Source organism: Salarias fasciatus, assembly GCF_902148845.1.
Source record: "Salarias fasciatus chromosome 7 unlocalized genomic scaffold, fSalaFa1.1 super_scaffold_4, whole genome shotgun sequence".
In the NCBI taxonomy this organism is placed as follows: domain Eukaryota; kingdom Metazoa; phylum Chordata; class Actinopteri; order Blenniiformes; family Blenniidae; genus Salarias; species Salarias fasciatus.
The window spans coordinates 23,397,009-23,415,547 of NW_021941229.1; the positions used below are offsets into that span (position 1 = coordinate 23,397,009).

Below are 18,539 nucleotides of genomic sequence, written 5' to 3' on the forward strand. Positions count from 1 at the left end.
AGAATCTAATTATTTTTAAAATCTATTCATTCTTATTTGATATTTTGACATTCTGTTCTTTTTTTTTCTGTGCATGGGACAACACTGGAAGAAATTTTCCTTTGGGAGGAATACAGCGATTTCTGTACTACTGAAATCAGTATTGTTCCAATAGAATTATTGTTTCACTGCTCTCTCTCTCTCTCTCTCTCTCTCTCTCTCTCTCTCTCTCTCTCTCTCTCTCTCTCTCTCTCTCTCTCTCTGTCTCTCTCTCTCTCTCTCTCTCTCTCCCCGTCTCTGTTTTTAAATGCACTGTTGTTTGGGAACATATTACTTTGACATCTGTATGTACTGTATGTGTGAAATGAGGTTTAGAGCTGTAACGTCCACTAGATGGCAGTACAGTAGACATTGGCATGTTGTCTGTCTCATGAAGAAGAGCAATTTGCCAACGTAGAAAACGTGCCTACGTAACCAGTGACGACATGGATCAACAGCCAATCAGGTGGCAGGAGTGAAGATGGCGGAATCGGAGCTGAGCGTCAGGTAGGAGCATAGCAACAAACTTTATTTTATTGTCTGGAGTTATTAAACAACTATTTAAAAAGTGTTTGGCAGCGGGAGAGGATTTATCCCGAGCGCGATTCCTCAAAAAGTCCGGTTAACAATTACGTTCAGATTTCGTAATATCTATTTTGAGCTGTTAGCAGCACGCTAAGTTAGCTTAGCATGTGCTTCCAGCTATGATTTGAATGGCTCGTGAGCAGCGCGGTGTGTCAGCCGCATGTCAACAAAAGGACGGCATCGCCGGAAAGTACCGACATATTGCTGTGTTTTATCTTATAGTTATTAGAGAAGGTGGTTTTTAGTTAGGTTCATGAGTCGTCCCGGGTCAACCGGACCCCGATAACGGCTCGGAAAAGCTGATCAAATCAGAAGAGCGGACTTTTTGAAATGTTGCCTGCTGTCACGCTCCGCCTGTCAATAAAGCAAGCCAGCTGATGTGTCACACGCTGTTGATATTTCTAATGCACTTTTCTCAAAGTTGGGCAAGGACCGCGTGGATGTTATGGGTTAAACCCCATTTAATAAACTGTACTTTTCAAGCCTGCATTTGAAGGCTGCTCACCGATTTTAGTTACTTCAAATACATCAATTCTAAATTCCACTTATTGATCATCAGGTTTTCCAATGAAATGTCTGTTGTTTTAGGAGCTGTCGAGAATTATGGACTATACTGCTCGGGAGGTCTGCACTGAGGGAGCCGGTATGTCTGTTTGACATTGGTAGTCATGAAACGCAAATGTTCATGCGTTAATTTAACACAGAATTTCTCTTTCAACTAATGTGTGATAGGTTCAGATAGAAGCAGAGCTGGACAGACATTGGGACAGACTGCATCAAGGACTCAGTTACTACAAGCCGCCCAGGTACTGTTACTGTCTGCTTTATTTTAGTGTCACTATCGTTGATGAATTTTAAGGTAACTGTCATTATTGTCTGTTTTAGCTCGTCATCTGCTGCCAAAGTGAAAGACAACAAAGATGTTGCTCAACCTTTGAAGGAATTTGGTTTGAGGATCAGTAAACTTCTAGTAAGATGCCAATAATTCTTTTTCTGGTTTCACTTGATGGAAAATGTATGAACTGTTTGTTTATGTTTTCCTGACTTCAGTCAAGTAAGAACAAAACCAAAACTTATACACACGAAATTCAGTAAAGAACGGCAGGTTTGTCTTGTTGTATATATGTCTGTGTGTTTGTATTTTTTATGAAAGTTTGAATAACTTTTCATAATGTAAATATACCTTTCTGTGATGCATGTGTTTCAGTGCATTTCAGAGTGAATTGACAGTGTTCATAAAATCACATCAGTTTTATTCAATCGCCTTTTAATGTTGTTACAGAATCTCGACGAGCAGCAGAGTGTGCAGATTTTACAGTGCTACCTACAGGAGGACTACAGGGGAACCCGTGATTCACTCAAGGTGCCTGTTGCCTCATATATTTTCTACACATTTGTTGAAATCCCTGCCTTCCATCTTGTGTAAGCATTGAAAATGTTTCCAACAAACTTTTATTTTTATGCGACATTCCTTTTGGGTCTGTTGCTGTGAGTTGAAATGTCTATAATATCCAAGTATTACAGAGCCTTTTTTTTAAATATTGCAGGTTGTTCTCAAGGATGAGAGGCAAAGTCTGGCACTGCTGCTGAAGGTCAGTGCTGAGATTTTGAGATAGTTGCATGTCAGCATATACAAACCTTCAATTTTTAACCACACAAACACATCTGGATGCACAAAACTGCTTAAATGTCACCATGTACATTCAAAATATCAGTAATACGACTCTGGATGTACGCATCTCTTCACATGTAGTCACTTTACTGCTAAAATATTCAGCTAAGTGTTCACCAAGCATTGACTTTTTTATGTTAAGTTTGACTTCTTTATTTGTCTTTACAGATAGCGGATTATTACTATGAGGAGCGCATGTGCCTACTCAGATGTGTCCTCCTCCTGCTGACTTACTTTCAGGATGAGCGTCATCCCTACAGTGTAAGAATCACTTTTATTCAACCAAATAATAGCTTTTAAATGTATAAAATGTAGTTTGATTTGTTTCTGTTTCTGCAATGTAACTGTGTGTGTGTGTGTGTGTGTTTTCTGCTCAGGCTGAGTACAGTAATAGTGTCACTAAGCTGGAGAAAGACCTTGTGAGCTGCTATCAGGCACAGTTTGAGAGTCTCTTCAAGGCAGAAGCACCAACATGGGAAACCCACGGAAACCTCATGGTGATTTTAACTTCTTAGGAAAAAAAAAAAGTTTATAAAGTTCCTATGTTGCATATTTATTACTAGCCCGATGCTATCAAGAGCTTTTGTTTCTGTCTGAATATAGTTGATTGGTGTGTTTGCTTGTATTCCCAGACGGAGCGGCAGGTGTCGCGCTGGTTCCTGCAGTGCCTGAGAGAACAGTCCCTGCTGCTGGAGATCATCTTTCTGTATTACGCCTACTTCGAGATGAGCCCGTCCGACCTCCTCAGCTTCACCAAGATGTTCAAAGAGCAAGGCTTCGGGCTGCGGCAGACCAACAGACACCTGGTGGACAAGAGCATGGACGCGCTGGTTGACCGGATCGGGTCGGTGCACCAGTTGATTTGACAGTTGTTATGTTTAAATTCAGTTGGTTCGATTCATGATTAAATTGAGGCTATTGAGAGTTTACCTCTGAATTTACAGTTTTTCAGTTTTATATATGTCGTTTCTGTCCCTGTCGCTTCCAGATACTTGAGCTCCCTCATTCTGGTGGAAGGAATGGACATCGACTTCCTGCACAAGTGCGCTCTGGAGGATTGTACAGAGCAGCACCAGTTCTCCTGCGCTGCAGACGTCATTAAGGTTTGTCTCAAGTCAAGTTTACTTCTGGTGGTAAACATACTGCAGCTCTGAGGATCAGTGAGTTCTAAAGGCTTTTCAGAGCTGAAGAATGAAGTAAAACTTAGATTTGAATCTTATTTCAAGAGTGAGCTGCTTGTTTTCAGGGGGATATTTGAAAAGCAGGTGGAGGGCCGAGGTTTTCAGTTGTAATGCGTTGTGCTTGTTGTGCCTGTTCCAGGAGATGGACCAGCTGCTGCTGACCTTCGGGGACATTCCTCATCACGGGCCGGTGCTGCTGGCCTGGGTCCTGCTGAGACACACCCTGAGGCCGGACGAGACCAATCCGGTGGTCAGGCGCATCGGGAACACGGCCCTGCAGCTGGGGGTCTTCCAGTACCTGTCCACCATGCTGAAAGGCCTCGGAGCCTCAGGAAATAACGTAGGTCAACACCCACTGTTTCGTGTTGCGCTTCAGGTTGTTTAATTTCATAAAATGTCTGAACTCTGTCCTTCCAGTGTACAGCAAGCACAGCAAAAATGTGCGTGTATGGCCTCCTGTCGTTCGTGATCACTTCTTTTGAAGAGGAGAGCCTGCAGGTACGCAGCTTTTTCACACCCGATATCCCGATCGCTCAGTTCGAGCCTAAGTATTGAACATGCCTTGTTGTCTTGCCTGTTCCAGACGGACGGCGTGGCCACGCAGTGCTCGCACCTGATCGACGCTGCCTGTGAAGTCCTCTCCGCCCCCAGTTTGGCTGAAGTCTTTTGGGAAATGGTGCGGAAGTCGATCCAGATCAGGATTTGAATCTGGATAGAACAGATTTTGGACAACCAGCTGATAAATTGTCTCGTTTGACATTTTTAAATGCAGAAGCCAAACATGGGGCTGGGGATGATCCTGGACAGCGCAGTGGGGATGTTTCCCCATCAGATCGGGCCTCTGCTGCAGCTGCTGACGGCACTGCTGTCCAACAAATCCACCGTCAAAAAGGTGAACGTCACGCAAACGCAAACTCACCGATGCTCCTCTATTCATCTTTCCTGATGTAAAGACATTTTAACTTCTCTTCGACAGGTTTACAACTTTCTGGATAAGATGTCCTTCTACACACAAGTTTACAAACACAAACCCAACGACGTTATATCCAAGGACGACGAGACGCTCTGGAGGAGACAGACTCAGAAACTCCTCTACCCCCTCGGTTAGTTGAAGAAAGTTCACCGTGGTTCACATGTCAGACGCATTTTGAAGCGTGGATGCATGTTTTTCAGAGTGATTCCTGAATCGATCGTTTGATTCTCTCTCTTCAGGCACGGGGCAGACCAACCTGTGGATGCCGCAGGGCGTCCTGGGCCAGGTGATGATCGGGGGCGAGCAGACCTACGTGGTGCGGTGGGACTACTCCTACAGCTCCTGGACGCTCTTCACCTGTGAGGTGGAGATGCTGCTGCACGTGGTCTCCACTGCAGGTGCACATCTGGAAATCTTTCTCTGTGCTCATATATAACTCGATAAACACACAGTTATTTCTCAGTAGAGCTATTTGCTGCTGGATACAGAGCAGCCGCTGCAGAAACATGGATGTTATTTCACGATGTCCTCCTGACAGACGTTCTCGCTCACTGCGCCCGGGTGAAGCCCATCCTCGACCTCGTCCACAAGATCATCAGCACAGACTGGACGGTTTCCGACTGCCTGCTGCCGCTCACCTCACGCATATACATGCTGCTGCAGAGGTACGGCAGCCTCCCTGGGACAAAAAGACAACTGCATCTGTTGTTTCCTGTTGGAATTTGATGATATAGCCGGATTTCTCTTTCTGTCTTGCTCAGGTTAACTTCAGTCATCAACCCTCCCGTGGACGTGATCGCCTCCTGTGTCAACTGCTTGTCGGTGCTGGCGGCCAGGATGCCGGGGAAGGTTCGTCTGCGGTTCACTTCCTTTGTCTTAAACGTAGAGAATGAAGTTGGTTTTCGACATTATTCATACATTTACATCTCATCTGTCTTTCTTCCCCTCAGGTCTGGTCCAGTTTGCACCACACTGGTTTCCTCCCGTTCGCCTCCAACCCTCTGACCAACATGGCTCAGTGTGTCAGGTGAAAAATATTCCGTGTCTGACAATCAGAACGCTCTTTTTTTCTCAGCTGTTGACTAATAAATCCTGTTTTGTTTTCCCAGTGCCGAGGGAATGAAGGCGGGTAATTACGGCAACCTGCTGGTGCAGATCGAGCAGCCCAGGGGCGAGTACGCCGTGACCATCGCCTTCCTGCGCCTCCTCACCACCCTGGTCAAGGTAACGCCGGCTCCCAGCTGGACCGGGTCCCTGGGTAAACCGCTGCTGTAACGGGTAACTTCGATATTTCACTGTCACTCAGGGTCAGCTTGGCAGCACCCAGAACAAAGGCCTGATCCCCTGCGTGCTGCTGGTGCTGAAGGAGATGCTTCCCACGTATCACAAGTGGCGCTACAACACCTACGGAGTCCGGGAGAGGATCGGTAAGTTCAGGACTTCTTTCTCTCTCCTTCTAGAGGAAGAAAGAAAGAAAGAATGACTGCAAACACAAAAGGCCTCCTTCCTTTCTGTGCAGGTTGTCTGATTTTGGAGCTGATTCACGCCATCCTCAATCTGAGCCCAGAGGGGGAGGACCAGGGCAGGTGAGGATGAGTCTGAGCACTCATGAATAACTGATGAATACATGCAGAGCAGCTGCAATACTCGGGGAGCATTGTGGTGTGAGAATGCTTTGATTGTTTCCATTCATGCTGAAACCGTCACAGTACTTCATCTTTGCATTGTGTTATGATCTTATTAAACAAAACATTTTCTGATATTTGATTGATTATCATCTGTTAATATGTATTGATAATGTTTCCATTGGTTTCTTCCTCCTGTCTTGGCGCAGCACCCCCACCCTGCAGTCTCTGTGCATCTACAGCCTGGCGAACACGGAAGCCGGCCAGGCGGTGGTCAACATCATGGGCGTGGGCGTCGACACCATCGACGTGGTTCTGGCTGCGCAGCCCAGCAGGTGAGCGGTCTGATCGCATCGATCGGCTCCCGACTTTTGGTTTGTCTTGACGCCGGCGTTTCCCCCCCCCTCCGGTGCCTTCAGCTGTGGCGCCGAAGGTCCCGGGCAGATCCTCATCCAGACGGTCAAGCTGGCCTTCTCCGTCACCAACAACGTCATCCGGCTGAAGCCGCCGTCCGACGCCGCGTCGCCGCTGGAGCAGGCGCTGACGCAGCACGGCGGCCACGGCAGCAACCTCATCGCCGTCCTGGCCAAATATATTTACCACAAGCACGACCCGGCGCTGCCGCGCCTCGCCATCCAGCTGCTGAAGAGGCTCGCCACGGTAGGGCTCTGTCAGATGGCGGTTTGGCGCCGGACTGTGGAGGCGTGGGATTCGCAGCTCTGACCGTGTTCCGCCGGCGCCGCTTTCAGGTGGCTCCCATGTCGGTGTACGCCTGCCTCGGCAGCGACGCCGCCGCCATCCGGGACGCCTTCCTCACCCGCCTGCAGAGCAAAACCGAAGACATGAGGATCAAGGTCATGATCCTGGAGTTTCTGACCGTCGCCGTGGAAACGCAGCCGGGCCTCATCGAGCTCTTCCTCAACCTGGAGGTGAAGGACGGGAGCGAGGGCTCGAAGGTGTGAAGCACATCCTGTCGGTTTTTCCTTTTAGCGGCGCGGCGTTGGGAGTGCGAGGATCAGCGCCATGTTGTTTTCTTTAACCTGCAGGAGTTCCTGCTGGGCGAGTGGAGCTGTCTGCACGTGGTTCTGGACCTGATCGACTCCAAGCAGCAGGGGAAGTACTGGTGCCCCCCCCTGCTGCACCGCGCCGCCCTGGCCTTCCTCCTGGCGCTGTGGCAGGACCGCCGGGACAGCGCCATCTCTGTGCTCCGCGCCAAGTAAAGAACGATCCAGAACGGCGAGCCTGTGGAAAGGTTCGACGTTCTGAAAGGTTGGATTTGCGGTGTTTTCCCCTCCAGAGAGCGGTTCTGGGAGAATCTGACGACGCCTCTGTTCGGGACCCTGACGCCGCCGTCGGACACCACAGAGGTGCTGCGACGGTCTTCGGTTTGCAGTTCGGCCTCACGTTGGCAGCCTCACTGACCTGTCCGCCCGTTCGTCCCCAGCCCTGCGTCCTGGAGACGTGCGCCTTCGTCATGAAGATCATCGGCCTGGAGATCTACTACGTCGTCAGGTAGAGTCGGGCTTCACGTCTCGCCCCGTCCGCCCGCTCGCTCGCTCGCCCGCCCGCCGCCGTCTCACCCGGCCGATGTGATCCGCAGCGGCTCGCTGGAGCAGTCCCTGAAGGACGGCCTGCAGAAGTTCTCCAACGCGCGGCGCTACGAGTACTGGTCGCAGTACGTCAAGGCGCTGGTGTGCCACGTGGCCGCCATGGAGGAGGAGGGCGTCTGCTACTTCGCCGAGACCCAGATGCTGATCTCCGCTTGGCGCATGCTGCTGATTCTCGCCACCGGCCACGTACGTCCCGGACCTGTCAGGAAGCCGATCGCCTGGAATTCAGTGACAATCCGACACGGCTCGTTGATGCAGACGTTTCTTTGTTTCCAGTCTGAAGTGATGCAGCTCACGGACGATTCCACCAAGCTGAAGCTGTTCATGGACGTTTTAGACGGAACTCAAGCCGCCGTGAGTCACAGCATCGTCAATACTGTCGCATTTAAAGCTTTTTATTGATAATAGTTGACATTTATTGCTGAACGCTTTCTGTCCCTCAGCTGACGACGCCTACCTCTGTGCCTTGTCTCCGTCTGGGCTCCATGATGGCCACGCTGCTCCTCATCCTCCTCAAGCAGTGGAGAAGGTGTGCATCAGCATCTTTCGAAGCGTTGCTCAGCTTGTTTCAACCTCTTCTCTCCGTCCGTCCGTCCTCAGCGTGGTTGCAGCGGCTCCGGACATCCTGTCCCCGCTGTCCCTGATCCTGGAGAGCGTCCTGCAGGCCGACCAGCAGCTGATGGAGCGCACCAAGGCCAAGGTCTTCTCCGCCCTCATCTCCGTGCTGCAGATCCAGGGACTGAACGGTGAGGAAGGCTCCGCCCTCCGCGGCGCCGCCGGAGTCCGGGCGACTCACGCGTCTCTCTCTCTCTCTCTCTCTCTCTCTGCCAGGAGGAGACATTTCCCAGCTGCCCCAGCTGCTGCTGTCCGTGTGCGAGACGGTGAAGGACGAGGCGCTGGCGCTCATCGACAGCACTCGCCACATGAGCCAGGCGGGCGACGCGGCGGAGGACGAGGACAGCATGGAGACGGACTCTCCCCGCGGGCCGCAGAAGGACCAGAGAGACGGGGTGAGGACGGAGCGAGGGGGGGCGCGATGCTGAGGCGCTCACACGATTCACACGATTCTAACTCTTTCTAATTCTGCTGCTTCTGACTTCTTTTCGTTTTTTGGCACCTTTCTCCTACAAATTTTTTCCGATTTGAACCATTCAGATATCAAAACGTGCAGCTTGTGAGGACATTCCTGTTGTCTTCTAGCTTTCTGAGATCTGTTGAACTTTTTAAAATATTTAACTTTCGTTTTACTTTTTTTTCCCCATTTTATCGGATGGAGATTTTTTCAACTTTGTAAACCTTCAACTGATTTTAACCATTCAACTTTTAAAATATTCAACTTCAAACTTTTTCTTCAACTTTTTTTGAACTTTTTCAAAAAAAAAAATTCAAGTTTTTTCAACTTTTCAAACTTTTTTCAGGTTGTTTCAAACTTTTCTAACATTTTTCAACCTCTTTCTTTGTTCACATTTCCAGGTTTTTCAAAATTATCCAACTTTTTTCAACTTTTCTTCTTGAGCTTCTTCTGCATTACAGTTTAGCATTTTCAGCTCAGCATCCACACTTGTAGTTTGATCAGGAAATGCAAATTTTCTAGTTCTGCTTCTTCTGACTTTTTTTTTCTTCTGTTGTTTTTTGGTACTCTTTTCTTCCTACAGATTTTGTCCAATTTCAGCCATTCAGATATCAAAATGTGCAGCTTTTCCTGTAATGTTCTAGCTTTTTGATATCTGTTCAACGTTTTGTGCAACTTTTTCCCCGTGTGATGGAGATTTTTTTCAACTTTGTAACGCTTCAACTCCTTCAAATCTGAACTGATTTTAACCGTTCAACTTCAACTTTTTAAACTCTTTATTAAACTTTTTTATATTTTTTTCCCCAAACTTTTTTCAACTTTTTCAATTTTTTTCTACTTTTTTCGGCCTTTTTGAAATTTTGTCAAGTATCACTAGCTTTTTTTCAACTTTTTCAACCCTGCTCCACTTTATTCAGCTTTTTTGAGCATTTTTCAGGTTCTTCGAACTTTTTTTCAGCTTTTTCAACCATCACCTACTTTTTTCATCTTTTTAAAATGCATTTCAGCTTGTTCAAACTTTTTTCAGCATTTCTCAACTTTTTCGATCTTTGTAAACTTTTTGGAGCTTTTTCAGCCTTTCCTCTACTTTTTCCAGCTTGTTTCAACTGTGTACACTTCCACCTTTATTCAACCTTTTTTTTTTTTTTTTGGAACTTCTTCTGCATTAAAGTTTTTCAGACCTGCTTTCACACTTGGATTTACTTCAGGAAATGTAAATTCTTCCAGTTTAGAACATCTTCCCCCACCCCTGCAGGTGTGCGTCCTGGCTCTCCACCTGGCCAAGGAGCTGTGTCGCACCGACGAGGACGGCGAGCACTGGGTGCTGGTGATGAGGAAGGTCCCCGTCCTGCCGTCGGTGCTCAGCGCCATGGAGCTCAGCCTGCGCTCCAAAAACAACCTGTACTTCACCGAGGCGGCGCTGCACCTGCTGCTCACGCTGGCCCGCACGCCCCAGGTAGACGGCGGCAGCGCAGAAGCACTTTTTAAACACGGATTTCTACACTCCGGGCTTCACAGACGTCTGTCTCGGTTTCCTCGCCAGGGCGCTGCGGCGGTCGCCGGAGCCGGAGTCATCCAGACCATCTGCCTGCCTCTGCTCAGCGTGTACGAAGTCTCTTCCAACGGGGCGTCACAGGTGAGAGACGCCGCTTTATGGTGATTTATAGCAAACAAGAAAGAGGAAGCTGCCTGAATGTGACGCCGTCCGACTGTGAACGCCTCGCAGAGCTTCTCCCGGAAGGCCCAGGACTCGGCCTGCTGGCCGGGAGTCTACCGCCTCTGCATGTCCCTGATGGAGAGTCTGCTCAAGACGCTGCGCTACAACTTCGTCAACGAGGCCCTGGACTTCGTGGGAGTCCATCAGGAGCGCATCCTGCAGGTGGGGCTGTTTTGACACGTCAGGATGTGTTCACATTTATTTGGGTTCGATCAGAGATCTGCTTCTCAAGCGTCATTCAGTCATCCACCAGCTTTAATCAGTGATTGTTTACCTCTCCTGGCCACCAGGGGGCAGTGTTTTGAGACTTCCTCAGTTATTTATTGTTAAAAACAAGTCCGAGTGACAAACGCTAAATCATGAAATCCTTTCCAGTATCTGCATCTGTTCTAGGAAACATGTTTTGTTTGTTCGTCTTTCTTCCAGTACTCCAGACTTCTTTCGGGACTTTGAATTAACACAGTAATGCAAAATGAGTGTTTTTATGCCGCCTCGATAGTCGTCCAGTTTTCTGAACCTTTTATCGAATGTTTTTTTTTTTTTTTTTTTTTAGGTAAATTTCTCCATCAGTTAAAATTCTCACTGTCCTTCATAATTTGATCATCTCATCTGCGTGGAGAGTGATGTCTGAGCCTCGCTCACCGTGTTCTGTGTTCCCCTTCCCTTCCTGCTCAGTGTCTGAACGCCGTGCGCACGGTGCAGAGCCTGTCCTGCCTGGACGAGGCCGACCACACGGTGGGCTTCCTGCTGCAGCTCTCCAGCTTCTGCAAGGAGTGGCAGTTCCACCTGCCCAAGCTGCTGCGGGACGTCCAGGTCAACCTGTGCTACCTGTGCCAGACGTGCACGTACCTGCTGCACAGCAAGAAGATGCTGCACCACTACCTGCAGGTCAGAGAACCCCCGCCTCCGCTTCCAGTCCGGACCCGGACCCGGATCCGCAGCCGCGTCTGACCCGCGTCTCGTCCCAGGCTAAAAACGGCGAGGCGCTGCCGCCCGGGCCGCTCGCCAGGACGCAGCGGCCCCAGCAGACCAAGGAGGCGGCGGTGGCGGCGGCGGGCGGGGCGGGCGGAGGCGAGCGAGAGGAGGCGGAGCAGAAGGCCCTGCTGGCCGTGCAGTGCAGCCTCCTGAAGATCCTCAGCAAAACCCTGGCCACGCTGCAGCACTTCACCCCAGACTGCTGCCAGATCCTCCTGGACCAGGTGAGACACACACACACACACACGCACACACACACACACACACACACACACACACACACAGGTAGTGTGTATTTATTAGAAAATCTTACCCAGAGTCTGTTTTTGGCGTCATTTGCTCTTTAAAGCCTGCCGTCTATCTCCCTGTGTGTGTGTGTGTGTGTGTGTGTCTCTCTCTCTCTCTCTCTCTCTCTCTCTCTCTCAGTGTATGGACCTGGCCGAGTACCGCACGCTCTTCGTGCTCAGCTTCACCACGCCGGCCTTCGACCCCGACGTGGCGCCGTCGTTCGGGACGCTGCTGGCCACCATCAACGTGGCGCTGGGCATGCTGAGCGAGGTACGCCGCCGCCGCCGCCGCCGCCCCGGCGAGGAGCTGACGTCCCCCTCACCCCTCCCTCTCTGTTCCTGCTCTGCAGATGGAGAAGAAGAAGGAGCCGGCTTCCCTCAGCATCGCCTCTCTGGCCTCGTCGGAGGAGATCCAGGCGCTGAAGTGAGTCCGTCAGAAGCCCCGCCCCCTCCCTGGCGCTCAGGCCCCAGCAGGCGGGGGTAAAGCGGTGTGTGTGTGTGTGTGTGTGTGTGTGTCCTCCTGCAGGTCGCTGCTGATGTTCACCATGGAGAACTGCTTCTACGTGCTCATCTCTCAGGCCGTGCGCTGCCTGAAGGACGCCGCCATCCTGCCCCGAGACAAGCAGCGGCTGAAGCAGGAGCTCAGCTCGGAGCTGGTGAGCCGCCGCCGCCGCTGCCGCCGCCGCCACCGCTGCCGCCGCTTCAATAAACCAATCAGACTGTGTGATACTGTGGCTCATTCTAACCCCCCTCCCCCTCCCCCTCCCCCCCCCCAGAGCACCCTGCTCTCCAGCCTGTCCCGCCACTTCCGCCGCGGCTCGCCGTCGTCGCCGGCCGGCGGCCTGCTGCCCTCCTCCCAGTCCAAGCCGGCCACGCCGGGCTCCAAGGCGGCGCCGGAGGGCCAGGAGCCGTTCATCCAGCTGGTCCAGGCCTTCGTCAGGCTGGTGCAGAGATAGTCCGGCCCCTTCTGACCCCCCCGGTGCGCCTCAGTGTGGATTCTGCCGTGGTTCCGTTTTTTTCTATTTTAATACATTATTTTTGCCAAAACCGTTCGACCACGACCAGAGCGTCGACCCTCGGGGGCGACCGGCTGCTGCCTGACGTCAAATCGACCCGTTTCTCCGCGATCTTGGTGCTACGAAGCGTCGGCCGGCGACCGGTCCGCCTCCTGTCACAGGTCTAGTTTTATAGGCCAGAAGCCCGACGCTTCCACTCGTTTTAAAAGTTAAATATTCATTTAAAGGTTCATCGTGTTCAACTCTTCTCCAGTTTGCTTCATTCTCACTAATCCCGTTTTCTCATTTGTGCTTCTTCGTGTGCGACGTTTGGAAAAAGGCTGCCAAGATTTCTACTAAACTAAACTCTGTGTATATGCTAATAAAGGGACTTTTATACCAGTTAGTTCTCCTCTGTTCATTGTTTGAAATGGGAAAAGTCACTTTTTGGAAAGTGAAAATTGAAAAAAAAAATTTTTTTTGATAATTTTCACTTTATTTTGGAGGTAAGGCTACAGGAAGACCATCCATGAGTGAAAATTAAATATGTATATATACATATATATATATATATATATATATATATATATATATATATATATATATATATATATATATATATATATATATATATGTATTGATAATTTATAACTTATTTTGGAGGTAAAGCGATAGTAAGACCACCTATTAGTGAAAACACACAAAAAATATATTGATAATTTGTGATTTATTTTGGAGGTCAGGCTATAGGTAAGTAGTAAGTAAGACCATCCATGAGTGAAAAAAAAAAAAATTGTTTTTGAAAATTTTTGCTTTATTTTGGAGGTAAGGTTATAGTAAGACCATCCATGAGTGAAAATTTAAAAAAAGAAAACACTGATAAATTTCCATTTATTTTGGAGGTAGCGAGTGAAAATGGAAAAAAAAAAAAAAAAAAAAAAATTGGGGGGATAATTTTCACTTTATTTTGGAGGTAAGACCACCTATTAGTGAAAACTGACCAAAAAAAATATATTGATAATTTGTGATTTATTTTGGAGGTAAGGCTACAGTAAGCCCATCCATGAGTGAAAATTTAGGAAAAAAAAATTGATAAATTGTACTTTATTTTGGAGGTAAGGCTATAGTAAGACCACCTATTAGTGAAAACAAACAAAAAAAATATTGATAATTTGTGATTTATTTTGAAGGTAAGGCTATAGCAAGACCATCCATGAGTGAAAATAAAAAAATTTTTTTAAAAAAACAGACAATTTTCACTTTATTTTGGAGGTCAGACTATAGTAACTAGTAAGTAAGACCATCGATGATTGAAAATTGAAAAAAAATATTCGTAATTTTCACTTTATTTTGGAGGTAAGACCAGATATTGGTCATTTTTAATTTATTTTGGAGGTCAGGCTATAGTGAGACCAACCATGAGTGAAAATTGAAAAAAAAAGAAAAAACATTGATAAATTTCACTTTATTTTGGAGGTCAGGCTATAGTAATTAGTAAGTAAGACCATCGATCAGTGAAAATAAAAAAAAAAATTGTTTTTGATCATTTTTACTTTATTTTGGAGGTCAGGCTATAGCAAGACCATCCATGAGAGAAAATTAAAAAAAAAAAAAAAACATTGATAATTTTCACTTTATTTTGGAGGTCAGGCTATAGTAACTAATAAGTAAGACCATCGATTAGTGAAAAAAAAAAAAAAAATTTTGATAATTTTTATTTTATGTTGGAGGTAAGGCCACCGATGATTGAAAATTGAAAAAAAAATGTTTTTTTGATAATTTTCACTTAATTTTATAGGTAAGGTTAATAGTAAGACCATCGATGAGTGAAAATCAAATATATATACATATATTGATAATTTGTGATTTATTTTGGAGGTAAGGCTATAGCAAGACCATCCATGAGAGAAAATTGAAAAACAAATTTTTTGATGATTTTCACTTTATTTTGGAGGTCAGGCTATAGTAAGACCATCCATGAGTGAAAATTAAAGAAAAAAAAAAAATAATAATAATTTTCACTTTATTTTGGAGGTAAGACCACCCATGAGTGAAAATTGAAAAAAAAAAATATTGGTCATATTTCATTTATTTTGGAGGTAACGCTATAGTAAGACCACCCATGAGTGAAAAAAAAAACAAAAAAAAAAAAACATTGATAGATTTCACTTTATTTTGGAGGTCAGGCTATAGGTAAGTAGTAAGTAAGACCATCCATGAGTGAAAATAAAAAAAAAATTGTTTTTGATAATTTTTGCTTTATTTTGGAGGTAAGGTTATAGTAAGACCATCCATGAGTGAAAATTGAAAAAAAGAAAACACTGATAAATTTCAATTTATTTTGGAGGTAGCGAGTGAAAATGGAAAAAAAAATTTTTTTTTGATAATTTTCACTTTATTTTGGAGGTAAGACCACCTATTAGTGAAAACTGACAAAAAAAATATATTGGTAATTTGTGTTTTATTTTGGAGGTAAGGCTACAGTAAGCCCATCCATGAGTGAAAATTGAGGGGAAAAAAAATTTGATAAATTGTACTTTATTTTGGAGGTAAGGCTATAGTAAGACCACCTATTAGTGAAAACAGACAAAAAAAAATATTGATAATTTGTGATTTATTTTGGAGGTAAGGCTATAGCAAGACCATCCATGAGTGAAAATTGAAAAACAAATTTTTTGATGATTTTCACTTAATTTTATTGGTAAGGTTAATAGTAAGACCATCCATTATTGAAAAAAAAAAAAAAAAAAACACTGACAAATTTCACTTTATTTTGGAGGTCAGACTATAGTAACTAGTAAGTAAGACCATCGATGATTGAAAATTGAAAAAAAATATTCGTAATTTTCACTTTATTTTGGAGGTAAGACCAGATATTGGTCATTTTTAATTTATTTTGGAGGTCAGGCTATAGTGAGACCAACCATGAGTGAAAATTGGAAAAAAAAGAAAAAACATTGATAAATTTCACTTTATTTTGGAGGTCAGGCTATAGTAACTAGTAAGTAAGACCATCGATGAGTGAAAATAAAAAAAAAAAATGTTTTTGATCATTTTTACTTTATTTTGGAGCTCAGGCTATAGTGAGGCCATCCATGAGAGAAAATTGAAAAACAAATTTTTTGATGATTTTAACTTTATTTTGGAGGTCAGGCTATAGCAAGACCATCCATGAGAGAAAATTAAAAAAAAAAAAAAAACATTGATAATTTTCACTTTATTTTGGAGGTCAGGCTATAGTAACTAATAAGTAAGACCATCGATGAGTGAAAAAAAAAAACATTTTTTTTGATAATTTTTATTTTATGTTGGAGGTCAGGCTATAGTTAGACCACCGATGATTGAAAATTGAAAAAAAATTTTTTTTTTTTGATAATGTTAACTTAATTTTATAGGTAAGGTTAATAGTAAGACCATCGATGAGTGAAAATCAAATATATATACATATATTGATAATTTGTGATTTATTTTGGAGGTAAGGCTATAGCAAGACCATCCATGAGAGAAAATTGAAAAACAAATTTTTTGATGATTTTCACTTTATTTTGGAGGTCAGGCTATAGTAAGACCATCCATGAGTGAAAATTAAAGAAAAAAAAAATAATAATAATAATTTTCACTTTATTTTGGAGGTAAGACCACCCATGAGTGAAAATTGAAAAAAAAAAATATTGGTCATATTTCATTTATTTTGGAGGTAAGGCTATAGCAAGACCATCCATGAGAGAAAATTGAGAAAATAATTTTTTGATGATTTTCACTTAATTTTATAGGTAAGCCTATAGTAAGACCATCCATGAGCAAAAAAAAAAAAAAAAAAAAAAAAAAATTATGTTTAATTTATTTTGGAGGTTACGCTATAGTAAATGAGTGAAAAAAAAAACAAAAAAAAAAAACATTGATAGATTTCACTTTATTTTGGAGGTCAGGCTATAGGTAAGTAGTAAGTAAGACCATCGATGAGTGAAAATAAAAAAAAAAATTGTTTTTGATAATTTTTGCTTTATTTTGGAGGTCAGGCTATAGTAAGACCATCCATGAGTGAAAATTGAAAAAAAGAAAACACTGATAAATTTCACTTTATTTTGGAGGTAGCGAGTGAAAATGGAAAAAAAAAATTTTTTTTGATAATTTTCACTTTATTTTGGAGGTAAGATCACCTATTAGTGAAAACTGACAAAAAAAATATATTGATAATTTGTGATTTATTTTGGAGGTAAGGCTACAGTAAGCCCATCCATGAGTGAAAATTGAGGGAAAAAAAAAATTGATAAATTGTACTTTATTTTGGAGGGAAGGCTATAGTAAGACCACCTATTAGTGAAAACAGACAAAAAAAATATTGATAATTTGTGATTTATTTTGGAGGTAAGGCTATAGCAAGACTATCCATGAGTGAAAATAAAAAAAAATAAAAAAAAAACATTGACAAATTTCACTTTATTTTAGAGGTCAGACTATAGTAACTTGTAAGTAAGGCTATAGCAAGACCATCCTTGAGTGAAAATTGAAAAACAAATTTTTTGATGATTTTCACTTAATTTTATAGGTAAGGTTAATAGTAAGACCATCCATGTGTGAAAAAAAAAAAATTTGACAAATTTCACGTTATTTTGTAGGTCAGGCTTATAGTAAGTAATAAGTAAGACGATCGATGAGTGAAAATTTAAAAAAAAAAAAGTTTTTGATAATTTTCACTTTATTTTGGAGGTAAGGACCACCAATGATTGAAAATTGAAAAAAAATATTCGTAATTTTCACTTTATTTTGGAGGTAAGACCAGATATTGGTCATTTTTAATTTATTTTGGAGGTCAGGCTATAGTAAGACCACCCATGAGTGAAAATTAAAGAAGAAGAAAAAAAAAAAAACATTGATAATTTTCACTTTATTTTGGAGGCAAGACCATCCATGAGAGAAAATTGAAAAACTAATTTTTTGATGATTTTCACTAAATTTTATAGGTAAGCCTATAGTAAGACCATCCATGAGTGAAAATTAAAAACAAAAAAAAAAAACATTGATAAATTTCACTTAATTTTATAGGTAAGGTTAATATTAAGACCATCGATGAGTGAAAATCAAATATATACATATATTGATAATTTTTAATTTATTTTGGAGGTAAGGCTATAGCAAGACCATCCATGAGAGAAAATTGAAAAGTTGAAATTGAAGAAAAAAAAATATATTGATAAATTGTACTTTATTTTGGAGGTAAGGCCAAGGGAAAGTAAGACCATCTTTTAGTGAAAACTGAGAAAAAAAAAAAAAAAAAAAAAAAAAAAAATATATATATATATATATATATATATATATATATATATATATATATATATATATATATATATATATATATAATCTATAATTCTTCTCAAGTTTGCCTCATTCTCACTATTCCTCCAACTTCACTATTTTCTCATTAGTGCTTCTTCGTGTGCGACGTTTGGAAAAAGGCTGCCAAGATTTCTACTAAACTAAACTCTGCGTATATGCTAATGAAGGGACTTTTATACCAGTTAGTTCTCCTCTGTTCATTGTTTGAAATGGGAAAAGTCACTTTTTGGAAAGGAGATTTTCTCTTCAAATGAAACTAAACTAAAATGAGAGCGACAGGCTTCATTTGTTCACGTTTCTTTACTGCATTTGCACATAATTTCTTCAACACGCAGAACCTAAAGCTTCCTATACATGAACCGGCAGATGAAAACAGTAATAAAATACACTTTTTTTTTGTTCTTACAAAAAGAAGAAAAATATGTAAAATAGCAGAGATAAGTATATACAGAGGATTTAAAACTTTTACAGCTTCGGTACCTAAAATTAACC

The 18,539-nt window shown here is 43.5% G+C and overlaps 1 protein-coding gene across 1 annotated transcript; it reads left to right on the forward strand.

The window, feature by feature from the left end:
• Positions 1-499: 499 nt before the first annotated feature.
• LOC115382653 (nucleoporin NUP188 homolog) lies at positions 500-13,106 on the forward strand. Its single transcript, XM_030084478.1, has 42 exons — positions 500-525; positions 1,192-1,246; positions 1,336-1,409; positions 1,489-1,573; positions 1,886-1,966; positions 2,151-2,195; positions 2,444-2,536; positions 2,653-2,772; positions 2,908-3,119; positions 3,264-3,378; positions 3,596-3,796; positions 3,874-3,954; positions 4,040-4,132; positions 4,229-4,348; positions 4,433-4,559; positions 4,669-4,827; positions 4,968-5,094; positions 5,191-5,278; positions 5,380-5,456; positions 5,539-5,653; positions 5,736-5,856; positions 5,949-6,015; positions 6,264-6,389; positions 6,474-6,714; positions 6,804-7,010; positions 7,101-7,270; positions 7,352-7,421; positions 7,499-7,566; positions 7,655-7,850; positions 7,941-8,018; positions 8,108-8,193; positions 8,265-8,410; positions 8,496-8,674; positions 9,992-10,192; positions 10,280-10,372; positions 10,463-10,615; positions 11,129-11,341; positions 11,422-11,652; positions 11,855-11,986; positions 12,066-12,139; positions 12,242-12,371; positions 12,492-13,106. The coding sequence occupies exons 1-42, from the start codon at positions 500-502 to the stop codon at positions 12,669-12,671; spliced, it is 5,256 nt and encodes a 1,751-aa protein (XP_029940338.1). The 3' UTR covers positions 12,672-13,106.
• Positions 13,107-18,539: the final 5,433 nt, after the last annotated feature.

Excerpts from the sequence above, each read along its gene's own strand:
- LOC115382653 (XM_030084478.1), top strand. The coding sequence starts at position 500 with ATGGCGGAATCGGAGCTGAGCGTCAG. Across the intron at positions 1,967-2,150 it reads GAACCCGTGATTCACTCAAG|GTTGTTCTCAAGGATGAGAG; the intron begins GTGCCTGTTGCC and ends TAAATATTGCAG. Across the intron at positions 5,857-5,948 it reads CGGAGTCCGGGAGAGGATCG|GTTGTCTGATTTTGGAGCTG; the intron begins GTAAGTTCAGGA and ends CTTTCTGTGCAG.